Source organism: Polypterus senegalus, chromosome 1, assembly GCF_016835505.1.
Source record: "Polypterus senegalus isolate Bchr_013 chromosome 1, ASM1683550v1, whole genome shotgun sequence".
Classification (NCBI taxonomy): domain Eukaryota; kingdom Metazoa; phylum Chordata; class Cladistia; order Polypteriformes; family Polypteridae; genus Polypterus; species Polypterus senegalus.
The window spans coordinates 171,972,882-171,985,427 of record NC_053154.1 but is presented as its reverse complement, the minus strand read 5'-3'; the positions used below and the strand labels follow the sequence as shown (position 1 = coordinate 171,985,427).

The 12,546-nt window shown below is 44.6% G+C and overlaps 1 protein-coding gene across 2 annotated transcripts in view; it reads right to left on the bottom strand.

Moving 5' to 3' along the window:
- crocc2 (ciliary rootlet coiled-coil, rootletin family member 2) overlaps positions 1-12,546 on the bottom strand; it is a 232,484-nt gene that overhangs the window by 115,924 nt on the left and 104,014 nt on the right. For both annotated transcript variants that reach the window (XM_039763044.1, XM_039763051.1), the window contains exon 7: positions 11,781-11,925. In XM_039763044.1, the coding sequence (XP_039618978.1) occupies positions 11,781-11,925 (145 nt within the window). The remainder of the gene's footprint in view (positions 1-11,780; positions 11,926-12,546) is intronic.

Here is a 12,546-nt window from a genome sequence, read left to right as displayed (position 1 = left end):
ACATATATATACATACATATCTATATATATACATATACACACACACACACACACACACACACACACACACACATATATATATATATATATATATACACATATATACATATACAGTATACACATATATACAGTCTTTGAGGTGCGAGCAACTGTTGCTGGGGGTGCCAGAATCCATGAAGGAAGAAAAATGAAAAACATTATTTGTACAAAATCTTAATTTATTTATCCATTCCTAAATAATTAAATGGGCAGGCTATTTGTATCAGTGCAATACGCTGTTTGTTAAAACGGATGACTCCAGCTCTTACATGCAAGTCTGCCTGGATATTATGAACTATCGTTTCTGTTCAAGTTCTATTTAAATTTTAAATAGAAGAAATTTTTATTTAGTCAACAGAATATTATTCGGAATAAATCAACTCAAACCTTAAATAACATAATATTTTGCTCTCCATAAAATATATCCTGTCTAAATTATACAAGTTAGAAATAAAGTAAACGTTAAAAGAACAAACATTCAAATTTCTTTACTCTTATGTAATTTTATATAAAAAATAAACTTAAATTTTAAATATCCCAAAAGATTTTGCTCTCCATAAAAATATATCTTGTCAAAATTATACAAATTCAAATATGAACATGCTGCATAACAAAACCTGGAAATATAAATAAAATTTGTTCTTTTCATCAATAACAAATCAAATCATTCAGTTGTCTTTGCTCTTATGTCATTTTATCAGAGCTGGACGCCTGGCATCTTTTTTTGGCCACAGGTTCATTTCTGTTTGCTGTGAGGTTCTGTGTTGTGGAGATTCTCAGAATGGACTGCAGGTGCTCATCAGTGAGGTATGCACTCCTGTGTGCTGTTTTGAGTGAGTCAGTGAGTCAGTGAGGGCTTTGCCTTTTATTAGTATAGACTAGCAAAATACCCGCACTTTGCAGCTGAGAAGTAGTGTGTTAAAGAAGTAATGAAAAAGAAAAGGAAACATTTTAATAATAACGTTAACATGATTGTCAATGTAATTGTTTTGTCATTGTTGTGAGTGATGAGTGTTGCTGTCATATAATATATATATATATATATATATATATATATATATATATATATATATACACACATAAACATATATATATATATATACATATATACATATATACATATATATATATACATACATATATATATATATATATATTGTCACGCTTGCAGAGTAGGAGGCGGATTGATTCGATAGCACCTGGGAAACCACTGCGCCAGGGAATGGTGGGGTATTAACTTTCTCCCTCTGCTTCCTCATAGAAAGAAAGACCTTCCTGCACCATAGGCCTGGATTGACCGCAGTGCGATACTTCCGCCCTTCCTCCGCCATCTTGCCCTGGCGTCATCCTTCCCATCCTCCCTTGCGGTCCTTCCCGCATTCCTCCACTTCCGGCTCCTCCCCAATAAAATGGCGCGGCGCCAGGAGTCGGCGCGCATTATGAACTGTTTGTTTATAATTTTGACCAGTTTTTGTTTGTATTTACAATATACGGGGCGGAAAACCCCAACCCTTGCTACTGTCTCCTCGGTCCTTTACAAGTGGCGTAGTCGGCAGGATAGAGATCCCGGAATGACGGAGGGACAGGACCTCAACACGCTGCAGGCCATGAATGACCAGCTCCAGGCTGCAGCTGCGCAAGCCGCCACCACCGGGAGCTGGAGGCCACGAGGCCAGGTTAGTGGAAGCCCAACGGGCGAGACCAGACCCGCCCAGGCAGCCGCCTCCTCCTATGGTCCGATGGGCCCTTCGGAGGGCGTCGATGCCTACCTGGGCATGTTTGAGAGGGCGGCCACCGGAGCGAGTGGCAGCGGTCAGTGGCGTCCATCTTGGCGCCATACCTGAAGGACCAGCGCTGCGGGCCTATTATGACCTCCCTGAGGAGGAGGCGCTAATTACGACCTCCTCAAGCCCGAAATACTGGCCGCTTCACGGCATTAGCCGGGCCAGCAGGCGGCGAATGGCGGAACTGGGTCTTTGACCCGAAAAGCCGCTTCGCGCCCAGGCGTTGAGTTCTGGGGCAAGATGGGCGCTGGCTACGGCCAGAGAGCCCGGCAGGCGGAAAGTGGTCGAGCGGGTGGCCTGTGAAGGCCTGGTCAACGCGATGCCCAGTTCCCTCGCCCAGCAGGTCCGGGGACACGCCTATCAGAACATGTCGGGCCTCCTCGGCGTCCTGGAGCGTCAGTTGGCGGTCCTCCGACTTGGGGGTCAGAAAAGCCTGCTCGCGGGAACCGGCAGGGACGGGCGGCCACCCGAGCCCTCGGCGCGCTGCAGAAGCGCCAGCCAGAGCCAGAGAGGCGGGTCCGCCGCGCTGTTTCAAGTGTGGCGAGACCGTCACCTGCTGCCAAACTGCCCCATCACATCGCCCGGAGCCTATGGACTGCAGCTGGACATCATCGGAGAGGTATTGTACCCGCCGCATCCCTTGGCGAGTCGAATCGGGAGTGGTGTTGCTAAATGGGCGCGCCGTGGTGGCTTTGTTTGATTCGGCAGCAACATTACCATTGTTGCTCGCCGTTTGTCTTACCGCAACAGTGGTTAAAACAGCATTTGTTGGTCACCTGTGTGCATGGGGGACTAGGTCATATCGTTCCGCTCACTGCTATGTCACCTGGAAGGGGAACCAATCAAATGACGGTCGCTGTGTTACCTGACCCCCTTCCCAGTGATTCTGGGACAAGACTGGTCTAAAAGAATCAGCGGTAAGCCATTCGCGCTCGGGGCCTCGTTGGATCTTGTTATGAGGGGAAAAGGCACCCCTCCAGCGGCCTCCACGCCGTGCACAAGGGCAGGCCCTATGGGGCTGGTGTCTCGGGGACCTTTCGTGGCTACGGACCTTGACCCGGAAGATTCCGCGGAGAAGGGACTAGCCAGGAACTCTTCCCGGCCCAGGCCCCAAGACCCTCTCGGCGGCCTGGACCATCAATTTCGGTCCACGCCGCCTCCTTTAAGAGGGAGCAGTGGAATGATGACTCCCTGCGCTTTGCCGGAATGCGATCGTTCTGCCTAACAGCTCAACAGCGGACGGATCCACACCGCGGGAACCCTTCTTTGTCCTTGAGAATGATCTGTTGTACCGAAAGTGGCTACCCATGAGGCGAGGTCGCGGAAGTTGTTGCTAATTCAGCGTACCTTCCGGCGGGAGATATGCGAGTTGGCACATGCTCACCTCCTAGGCCCACCTGGGGCGAAAAACACTGGAGAGGATTAAGCTCCGCTTTTACTGGCCTGGGATCAATGAGGAGGTCCGGCGGTTCTGTCAATCCTGTCGGAGTGCCAGACCCGCCAGATTCCTAGGAGGGACCGTGCTCCTCTAGTCCCTATTCCCCTCGTGGACATCCCCTTTGAAAGGATAGGGGTCGATTTGGTGGGACCCTGGAGCCCTCAACCCGTGGCCACAAGTATATCCTAGTCATGGTGGACTATGCCACCCGGTACCCAGAGGCGGTTCCCCTGCGCCCGCTAATACTAAAAGCATCGCACGGGAACTGGTTAATTTGTTTTCGCGCGTGGGCATACCCAAGGAGGTCCTCACGGACCAGGGTACGCCCTTCACTTCGGATACGTTCAAGGAGGTAGCCAAATTACTGCAGATAAAGCACCTGAAAGCGTCAGTCTATCACCCGCAAACTGGCGGGTTGGTGAGCGATTTAATCAGGCGCTTAAGCAGATGCTCCGCAAGGTAGTCAGCGGGACGGCAGGAACTGGGACCAGCTCCTCCCGCTCGTGCTTTTGCCTACGGGAGGTACCCCAGGCCTCTACAGGCTTCTCCCCTTTGAATTACTATACGGGCGACAACCCGGGAATCCTCGACATCCTAAAAGAAGGCTGGGAGGCGAGGCTCTTCCCTCCTCTAACATTTTGATGCGTAGCGCAACTGCGCGACCGACTCACAAAGATCAGGCCCCTCCTAAAGAGCACGTGACTCGTGCGCAAGCAGCGCAGGCCGGTGTTACAACCGCAACTCCGTCCTCAGGGAGTTCCGCCCGGGGGACCGAGTTATGGTGCTCGTCCCGACCTCCCACTCGAAGCTGCTCGCTCACTGGCAAGGGCCTTACGAGGTTAAGGAGAGAAAGGACTGCGTCGACTATTTGGTGAAACAGCCCAATCGTCGACCGAGTGAAGGATCTATCATGTCAACCTGTTAAAGCCCTGAGAGATAGAGAGGAGCTCCCAGCTCCGTAGGTCACTCTCCCTTTCGCAAGCACAACTGCCCTTAACCTCGCGAAGAGCTGACCCCCAAGCAGCGGCAGGAGTTAGCCCAAACACTCCGAGCCATCCCGAGGTAGTGGCGAGTCACCCGGCGGACCGCTGATTGAGCGCGATATAGTCACGGAGCCGGGGTAATCGTCCGGGAGAGGCCCTACCGACTCCGGAGGCAAAAGCGCAGAGGTCGAACTGGAGGTGAAAGCGTATGTTGGACATGGACATAATTGAAGAGAGCCATAGTCCCTGGTCCAGCCCTATTGTCCTCGTCTCCAAGCCAGGCGGCTCCTGGAGGTTCTGTAATGACTTTAGGCGTCTGAATCAGATCTCCAAGTTCGATGCCTACCCCATGCCCGCATTGGCGACCTCCTTGGCGGCTGGAGTGCGGCTCGATATCTGACTACCCTTGACATGACAAAGGGTATTGGCAAATTCCTTTAACGGCATCCGCAAAGGAGAAAACGGCCTTTAGCACCCCTAGCGGGCACTGGCAGTACAAGGTCCTCCCATTTGGGCTGCACGGGGCCCGGCGACCTTCCAGCGTCTGGTAGATAGAGTGCTGAAGCCCCACCAGTCCTATAGCGCCGCCTACCTGGATGGCGTTGTCATCTATTCCGGCACCTGGGAGGAGCATCTACTGCAGGTCGCAGCTGTCCTCCGAACACTGGCTAAAGCCGGCCTCCGCATAAACCCCGGAAGTGTTTTTGGATTAAAGGAGGCCAAATATTTAGGCTACCTCGTGGGACAAGGACAGGTGCGGCCACAGAGCTCCAAAGTTAAAGACATCTTAGAATGGCCCGTCCGAGTACCAAGAAACAGGTGCAGGCTTTCTTGGGGCTTGCGGGTTACTACCCCCGGTTTGTTCCCGTTTCTCGAAGAGCAGCACCCTTGACTGACCTGACAAAAAGGGCTCCCTATCGTGGTGTGGACCGACAAAGCAGAACACGCGTTCAGTGACCTAAAGAAGGCCCTAACGTCGGCACCTGTGTTACGGACGCCCGATTTTGGGCTCCCGTTTATTCTCCAGACCGGCGCGGACACAGGCCTGGGTGCCGTGCTGAGCCAAAGCGTCGATGGTGTCGAGCACCCTGTGATGTACCTTAGCGGAAACTGATGGACCGGGGACCCGTGCGCGGCAGTGGAGAGGGAGGCCTTGGCCATTAAGTGGGCAGTGACCCACCTCCGTTACTACCTGCTGGGTCGCGAATTCGCTCTGGTGACTGATCACGCTGCACTTCAGTGGATGTCCCTACACAAAGAGTCGAATCCGCGGGTCACCAGGTGGTTCCTGGACTTACAGCCGTATAAGTTCACTGTCACTTATCGGCGGGCACCCTTCAGGCCAATGCCGATGCCCTCTCTCGTATTCACGACCTCTCGGTTAGGTCCGCCCGACATGACGGTCCTGGGCTAAGGGGGATCGTGTCACGCACGCTGCAGTAGGAGGCCGCGGATTGATTCGATAGCACCTGGGAAACCACTCGCCGCCAGGGAATGGTGGGGTATTAACTTTCTCCCTCTGCTTCCTCATAGAAAGAAAGACCTTCCTGCACCATAGGCCTGGATTGACCGCAGTCGCGATACTTCCGCCCTTCCTCCGCCATCTTGCCCTGACGTCATCCTTCCCATCCTCCCTTGCGGTCCTTCCCGGCATTCCTCCACTTCCGGCTCCTCCCCAATAAAATGGCGCGGCGCCAGGAGTGGCGTCGCATTATGAACTGTTTTGTTTATAATTTTGACCAGTTTTTTGTTTGTAATTTACAATATACGGGGCCGGAAAACCCCAACCCTTGCTACTGTCTCCTCGGTCCTTTACAATATATATATACATATACACACATACATATACATACACAAACATATATACACACAAATACATATATATATATATACCCACATATATATATAAACATATATATACATACATATCTATATATATACATATACACACACACACACACATATAAACATATATATACATACATATCTACATATATACATATACACACACACACACACACACACACACACACACATATATATATATATATATATATATACACATATATACATATACAGTATACACATATATACAGTCTTTGAGGTGCGAGCAACTGTTGCTGGGGGTGCCAGAATCCATGAAGGAAGAAAAATGAAAAACATTATTTGTACAAAATCTTAATTTATTTATCCATTCCTAAATAATTAAATGGGCAGGCTATTTCGTATCAGTGCAATACGCTGTTTGTTAAAACGGATGACTCCCGCTCTTACATGCAAGTCTGCCTGGATATTATGAACTATCGTTTCTGTTCAAGTTCTATTTAAATTTTAAATAGAAGAAATTTTTATTTAGTCAACAGAATATTATTCCGGAATAAATCAACTCAAACCTTAAATAACATAATATTTTGCTCTCCATAAAAATATATCCTGTCTAAATTATACAAGTTAGAAATAAAGTAAACGTTAAAAGAACAAACATTCAAATTTCTTTACTCTTATGTAATTTTATATAAAAAATAAACTTAAATTTTAAATATCCCAAAAGATTTTGCTCTCCATAAAAATATATCTTGTCAAAATTATACAAATTCAAATATGAACATGCTGCATAACAAAACCTGGAAATATAAATAAAATTTGTTCTTTTCATCAATAACAAATCAAATCATTCAGTTGTCTTTGCTCTTATGTCATTTTATCAGAGCTGGACGCCTGGCATCTTTTTTTGGCAACAAGCTCATTTATGTTTGGTGTGAGGTTCTGTGTTGTGGAGATTCTCAGAATGGACTGCAGGTGCTCATCAGTGAGGCGACTCCTGTGTGCTGTTTTGTTAGTCTTTATCACTGAGAAGAGCTTCTCACACAGATATGTGCTACCAAACATGCACAAGGTTTGAGCCGCATGTAGACGGAGCTGGAGCATTTGTGCAGGAATGGAGTGAATAAACTGTGTGGGCCATGCAGTATCGTACTTTGCCTTCAGTGTGCCATTACACTGCAGCTCAATCACCTCCATCTGAATCTGCACAGGTGCAGTTTCCACATCGACAGCAAATGGGTTGCGAAACAACTCAAAATTCTTTTTTTGTTCTTCAAAGTCACCAAAGCGCCGTGCGAACTCAGTGCGTAGTGCGCTCAGTTTATCAACAAAGTGCGTATTTGGGAACACCGTTGTGTCGACTTTGTTCAACATTACTTCGCAACAGGGAAAGTGGGGCAAGTTGCACTGGTGCATTTGTGTCTCCCATAAAAGTAGCTTCACTTGAAATCACTTTGTGATTGTGCACGGGTAAAAACGTCTGCTGAAGTGTCAGATTCTTCTTTAACTCTTCTGCTTTCTTTATCTTGTGCATTGCATTCAAGTCTTTCAGGTTATCTTGATGTTTTAGTGCCGTCTTAGATTAAATTTTGTAATTACAGCCACATTAGCTCCACAAATGAGGCACACGGGTTTACCAGCAATGTTAGTAAACATATACTCAGCCTCCCATCGGTTTTTAAAGGCTCTATTTTCAGAATCACCTTTTCTCTTCGGCATCGTGTGGGCTAGCTTCGCAATAACTTGCAGCATCATGCGCTAGACTTGATTAACGCGTTAAGTGTTCGGCAAGGCAGCTGAAGCGCTGCATTATGGGATCTGTAGTTTATTGTGTTACCAGCGCTTCATCTCCCCGGGCCATTAATAACAATAATACAGTATATAAAATGATCTCGCGGGCCGGATTTAATTACACGCTGGGCCGGATGTGGCCTGTGGGCCTTGAGTTTGACACATATGGACTAAATAGAACTTGAAAAGATATATTTTTTGTCGAATGTGATCGCGCAATTCAGATCGAGTTGACGTGCACTTCAGTACATCGAGCCCGCGTGCTATTGTGGTTTTGCCTGCGTGCCTCAATAAGTCACCATCCCCTTGCTCTTACTTTTTTAGTATGGCTTTACCAAAACAATCATTGATCGCGAATAAAGTATCCATTATTCATAAAGCTTCAATTGGTGCTCTGTCTTTCTGCGTTAACCGCATATTTTTTTCATACATCTCAAACCAAGGGGATGCGAAGGTAAAATTAATAAAAATACGTGCGCACATACTCAGTGCATCCCCTCTCGTGAATCGAACCTCAGACGTCGGCGCTAGAGGCGAAGCCTCTACTATTGCGCCATGGCGTGTGGGTTATCTATTTGAGCGTAGCAGTGTAATTCGGTTTTTGTTCAGCACTCTTTGGAACTGTTGCTTTTTGTCTGCGCACTGCGTCAGTTCACGCGAGCCGCTGAATATGGTTTTATATGTCACTCACTCGCTTCTAATTGTTTCGCTGCCTTCTTAATTATATAATGCATGATTTCTTAAGCACTTTTTGGAGCTCTTCCTGGTTTTCTACGTACTGCGTAATTACATGGGAGGCGTGATGATGTCACACGAAACTCCACCCCCCACGGCTTTCGAGCTCAACTCCATTACAGTAAATGGAGAAAAATAGCTTCTAGTTATGACCATTATGCGTAGAATTTCGAAATGAAACCTGCCCAACTTTTGTAAGGAAGCTGTAAGGAATGAGCCTGCCAAATTTCAGCCTTCTACCTACACGGCAAGTTGGAGAATTAGTGATGAGTGAGTGAGTCAGTTAGATTGTGTGAGTCATAGATTAACTGATTAACAGTTGTATCAATCTCTTTCTATAACAAAAACACATGCTCTACACATGTATTTCGGCTTATTCTATTTTTTTTTTCATTTTTTAGAATATGTTTTTGAGGGATATTGATCATTTGATTTCTTTTGAAAAAGTTTTATTCCCATTCCATCTCCATCCTTGTTTACATGATGTGATAGAATGCATAATGTGACCACAGAATTACATCATAGGACTGGACAATATAAATATAGCAATGGTCTCATTACGCACTATCTACCAGTGGATTAATGTCTTGAACTTCATTCTCTTACCAATAATCGGTTTCTTCATCAAGCAGGTGAGTGAGATCAAGTGTCAGGTTTTATTTTTGGTTTATTCAAATTTGTTTTGTCATTCTGATTCTCATTTTGTCTCATGTTTTTGGTCTCCTGGTTGTTTGATATTTTTGGCACTGACCTAGTGTCATCTTTAATTCTTTGAGGGCTAAATATTTTTTCCAAAAAGCAGTTTCTGAAAAGCAATGGTTTCACACAGAAATCAAAATAAAACATCTGTTGCTGCATGCTGTGGCAGCCAGTTTGACAAGAATGTGCGGCAGACTTGCTGCCAAGCTGTCTTAACGTGGCTGAGGCATTGCAATCTGGTTTCTACCTCTAATCATTGTTAAGCGGAACTCCTCCCTGGTGAACATTGCCGTAGGCGTATCAACTACATGAACCTGTTCAGCACCATGATTAGCTGGGGACCAGTCAACTGAAGCTGGAACCTCACATTTGTTTTCGATCACTTGTATCAAAATCAGAGTCCGACAAGTCATAGTCCAGTTCAGAGATAATAGGCAAAATGTCATCCACGCAGTAGTTTGCTTTATGCATTCACTATGATATCTCGCTAGATGTCAGTGACATTTTTGCTGTTGTTTGCACCTTGCTACTAACACAAGCGCAGGAAATCTCGTTTAACCAATGAAGCTAACTTTCCTTCTAGCAACAAGAGTCGAGCTAAAACATAACAGTTGGTTCTGTCACAGTTTGCAGTCGATTACCATCGTTAGGTCCTCCTTTTGACAAAAGTCAATATCAGCCCTGAAAGAGTTAAAATGATTCTTTCATGTTATCATTTCCTGGATAATTTACCTATCTTACCTTGGACACCTTGCATCTCATAACATCTTCAAACTGAGTGATTAATTTGAGCAAGTAGTAGGGTATTAAAGTCATGCAAACCATTGTTCTCAGATGCAAGGCAACCCTCTAATTCTTAACTGCATTTATTACATCATCCTATAGAATAATTAGAAGGCAAAGAAATTGAAAAAAAGGTTAAATAACGTATAGGTGAGGAGTGACTTTATGAGGGCGGCGCAGTGGTGCAGTGGTGCAGTGGTAGTGCTTCTGCCTCTCAGTTAGGAGATCCAGGTTTGCTTCCCGGGTCCTCCCTGTGTGGAGTTTGTATGTTCTCCCTGTGTGTGGGTCTGTGTGGGTTTCCTCCCGGTACTCTGGTTTCTTCCCACAGTCCAAAGACATGCAGGTTAGGTGCATTGGCGATTCTAAATTGTCACTCGTGTGTGTGTGCCCTGTGGTTGACTGGCACCCCGCCCAGGGTTTTTTTTCCTGCCTTGCAACCTGTGTTGGCTGGGATTGGCTCCAGCAGACCCCCGTGACCCTGTAGTTAGGATATAACGGGTTGGATAATGGATGGATGGATGGGTGACTTTATGAATTTAACTGCTACATCTTGTTTGAGGTGAAAAGACCCAAGTTGTAAAGAAGCTGCTTCCAGGAGACTTTCATAGAAACAGTAAAGAGCTACAGAAATACGTTTGTTCTTCAGCATATGTGCTCAAGAGAGGGTCACTTATCAGAAGGAAAGCTGCAGGCAGACATAGAATTTCTTCATGTGGTATATGAACACTAGCTTGTCCTAAAAATTTTTTTCAATGATGAATTAGAAATTAAAGTATAAATATAGCTTTTGGATAACATTCTAATTGTCTGGTCTCTATGTGGTTGGTAGGCATGTGATGTACATGCAATGTGGACCGCGGTAGTGTGACATCGTTAAACAGCATTCAACCTTTGATGAAAAACTAAAAGAATCTCTTCACAAAAACATACTTTTAAGAAGTCCGTAATGTAGAATTTTCTGGTGTTAACTCTAGTTTGGGATTTTTTCCATTTATTAGTTTACTTCTTTTGATATGTTAAATGATTGTTTAAATTTTTTAAGCTTCAGCCAAAACAACATTTGAAGTCCCTATTGAAACTGTCCAAAAAATCTCCATATTCAGTTTCTTTAAAGTAGTTTGTCATTCCTTTGTAAAAATTCAGAATGTCACGACATACAAAATCAAGATGGTCATATATTTAAGTCACATACCAAGGATTGAACAGGCATGCAGTTTAATGTCTAATGTACTGTTTTTTTCCCTTTCCTTTTTCCAACTCTGAAAGGTGAAATTGTTAAGGATTTGTTTCTGTAAAGACCACAGCTTGACTCTCAGTAAGGTTGTTGCTTTTTTGTTGTCAGCATGCATTTTTTCAGGTAACTCAATCCAAAAATAAAGCATTATATATGCTAGACTAATTGTAAAACCTTTACTGATGACTTTCTAATTCACATTTCATGAAAAAATACCACCCCACTGGAACAGATCTGTGATCTCTTTTTAAAGTAGACCACAACAAATAAAAATAAATGCAAGACACAATGACATGATCAGAGTAAAATAAATTAAATAACTAGCCAGATAATACCGCAATTATATTGAGAACGGCAAAAAATAAACATACAAACCAAGTTCTGCTCAATTTATGGACATATCACATCATGGAGCAGTGTCTTAGAGTAAGCCGATGAGGTATACCCTTTTGCTCCTTTGAATTACTGACCTCCATTTCCTTGCGCCATCGAATTTCCCGATCCTCCACTTCATCCTTAGCTTTGCGTAAGTTCTCTGTTAGTCGCTGATTGGCTGCATTAACTTGCTCTAGCTGCTCCCTCAACAGGTTGTTAACTTGGGTGAGGCTAGCACTCCTGCAATATAGGATATTGGGTTATCTTCTAAGATGCTAGTTCCTGAGACCAATATTACTTTGAACACAGAAAACATCATTTCACTGTTCTTCAATTTGAAATGTATATTAAAGTCAAATATGAGAAAAACACCATTTGAATTGTAGACATACAAATTATTATAAACATAAAATTAGGCAATTAAAGTAAAATGCAGCAGAGACTCATGGCAAGCCCGAATCTTTGTCAGTCATTCAAAACGCAGGCTGACATACACATCAGGCCCATCTTAACGCATGGACACATTCTTGGCTTGCCTGACCTTTGTATTGAGTTTCATTATTATTGAAATGTTTTTTAAATTTCTGACCTTGGTTTTTGAATTTTTATTTAACTTAATAAAATATATCAAATAATTATTACTTTGGTCTCCTGGGCTTGTATTTTTAACAGTTCACCACTCTTTTAACTACATACATATGTAGGCCTCAGTGTAGAGTTTTAGTCCTAGGCTTATCCGAGTTTTTGGGCCCTGGCATGAATCACAACAGAAGGCATTTCATAGAAATAATACACATTGTTATCATCATTTCTGGAAATAATCAGAATATCATGTTTATTATCTATCCATAAATTCATGAA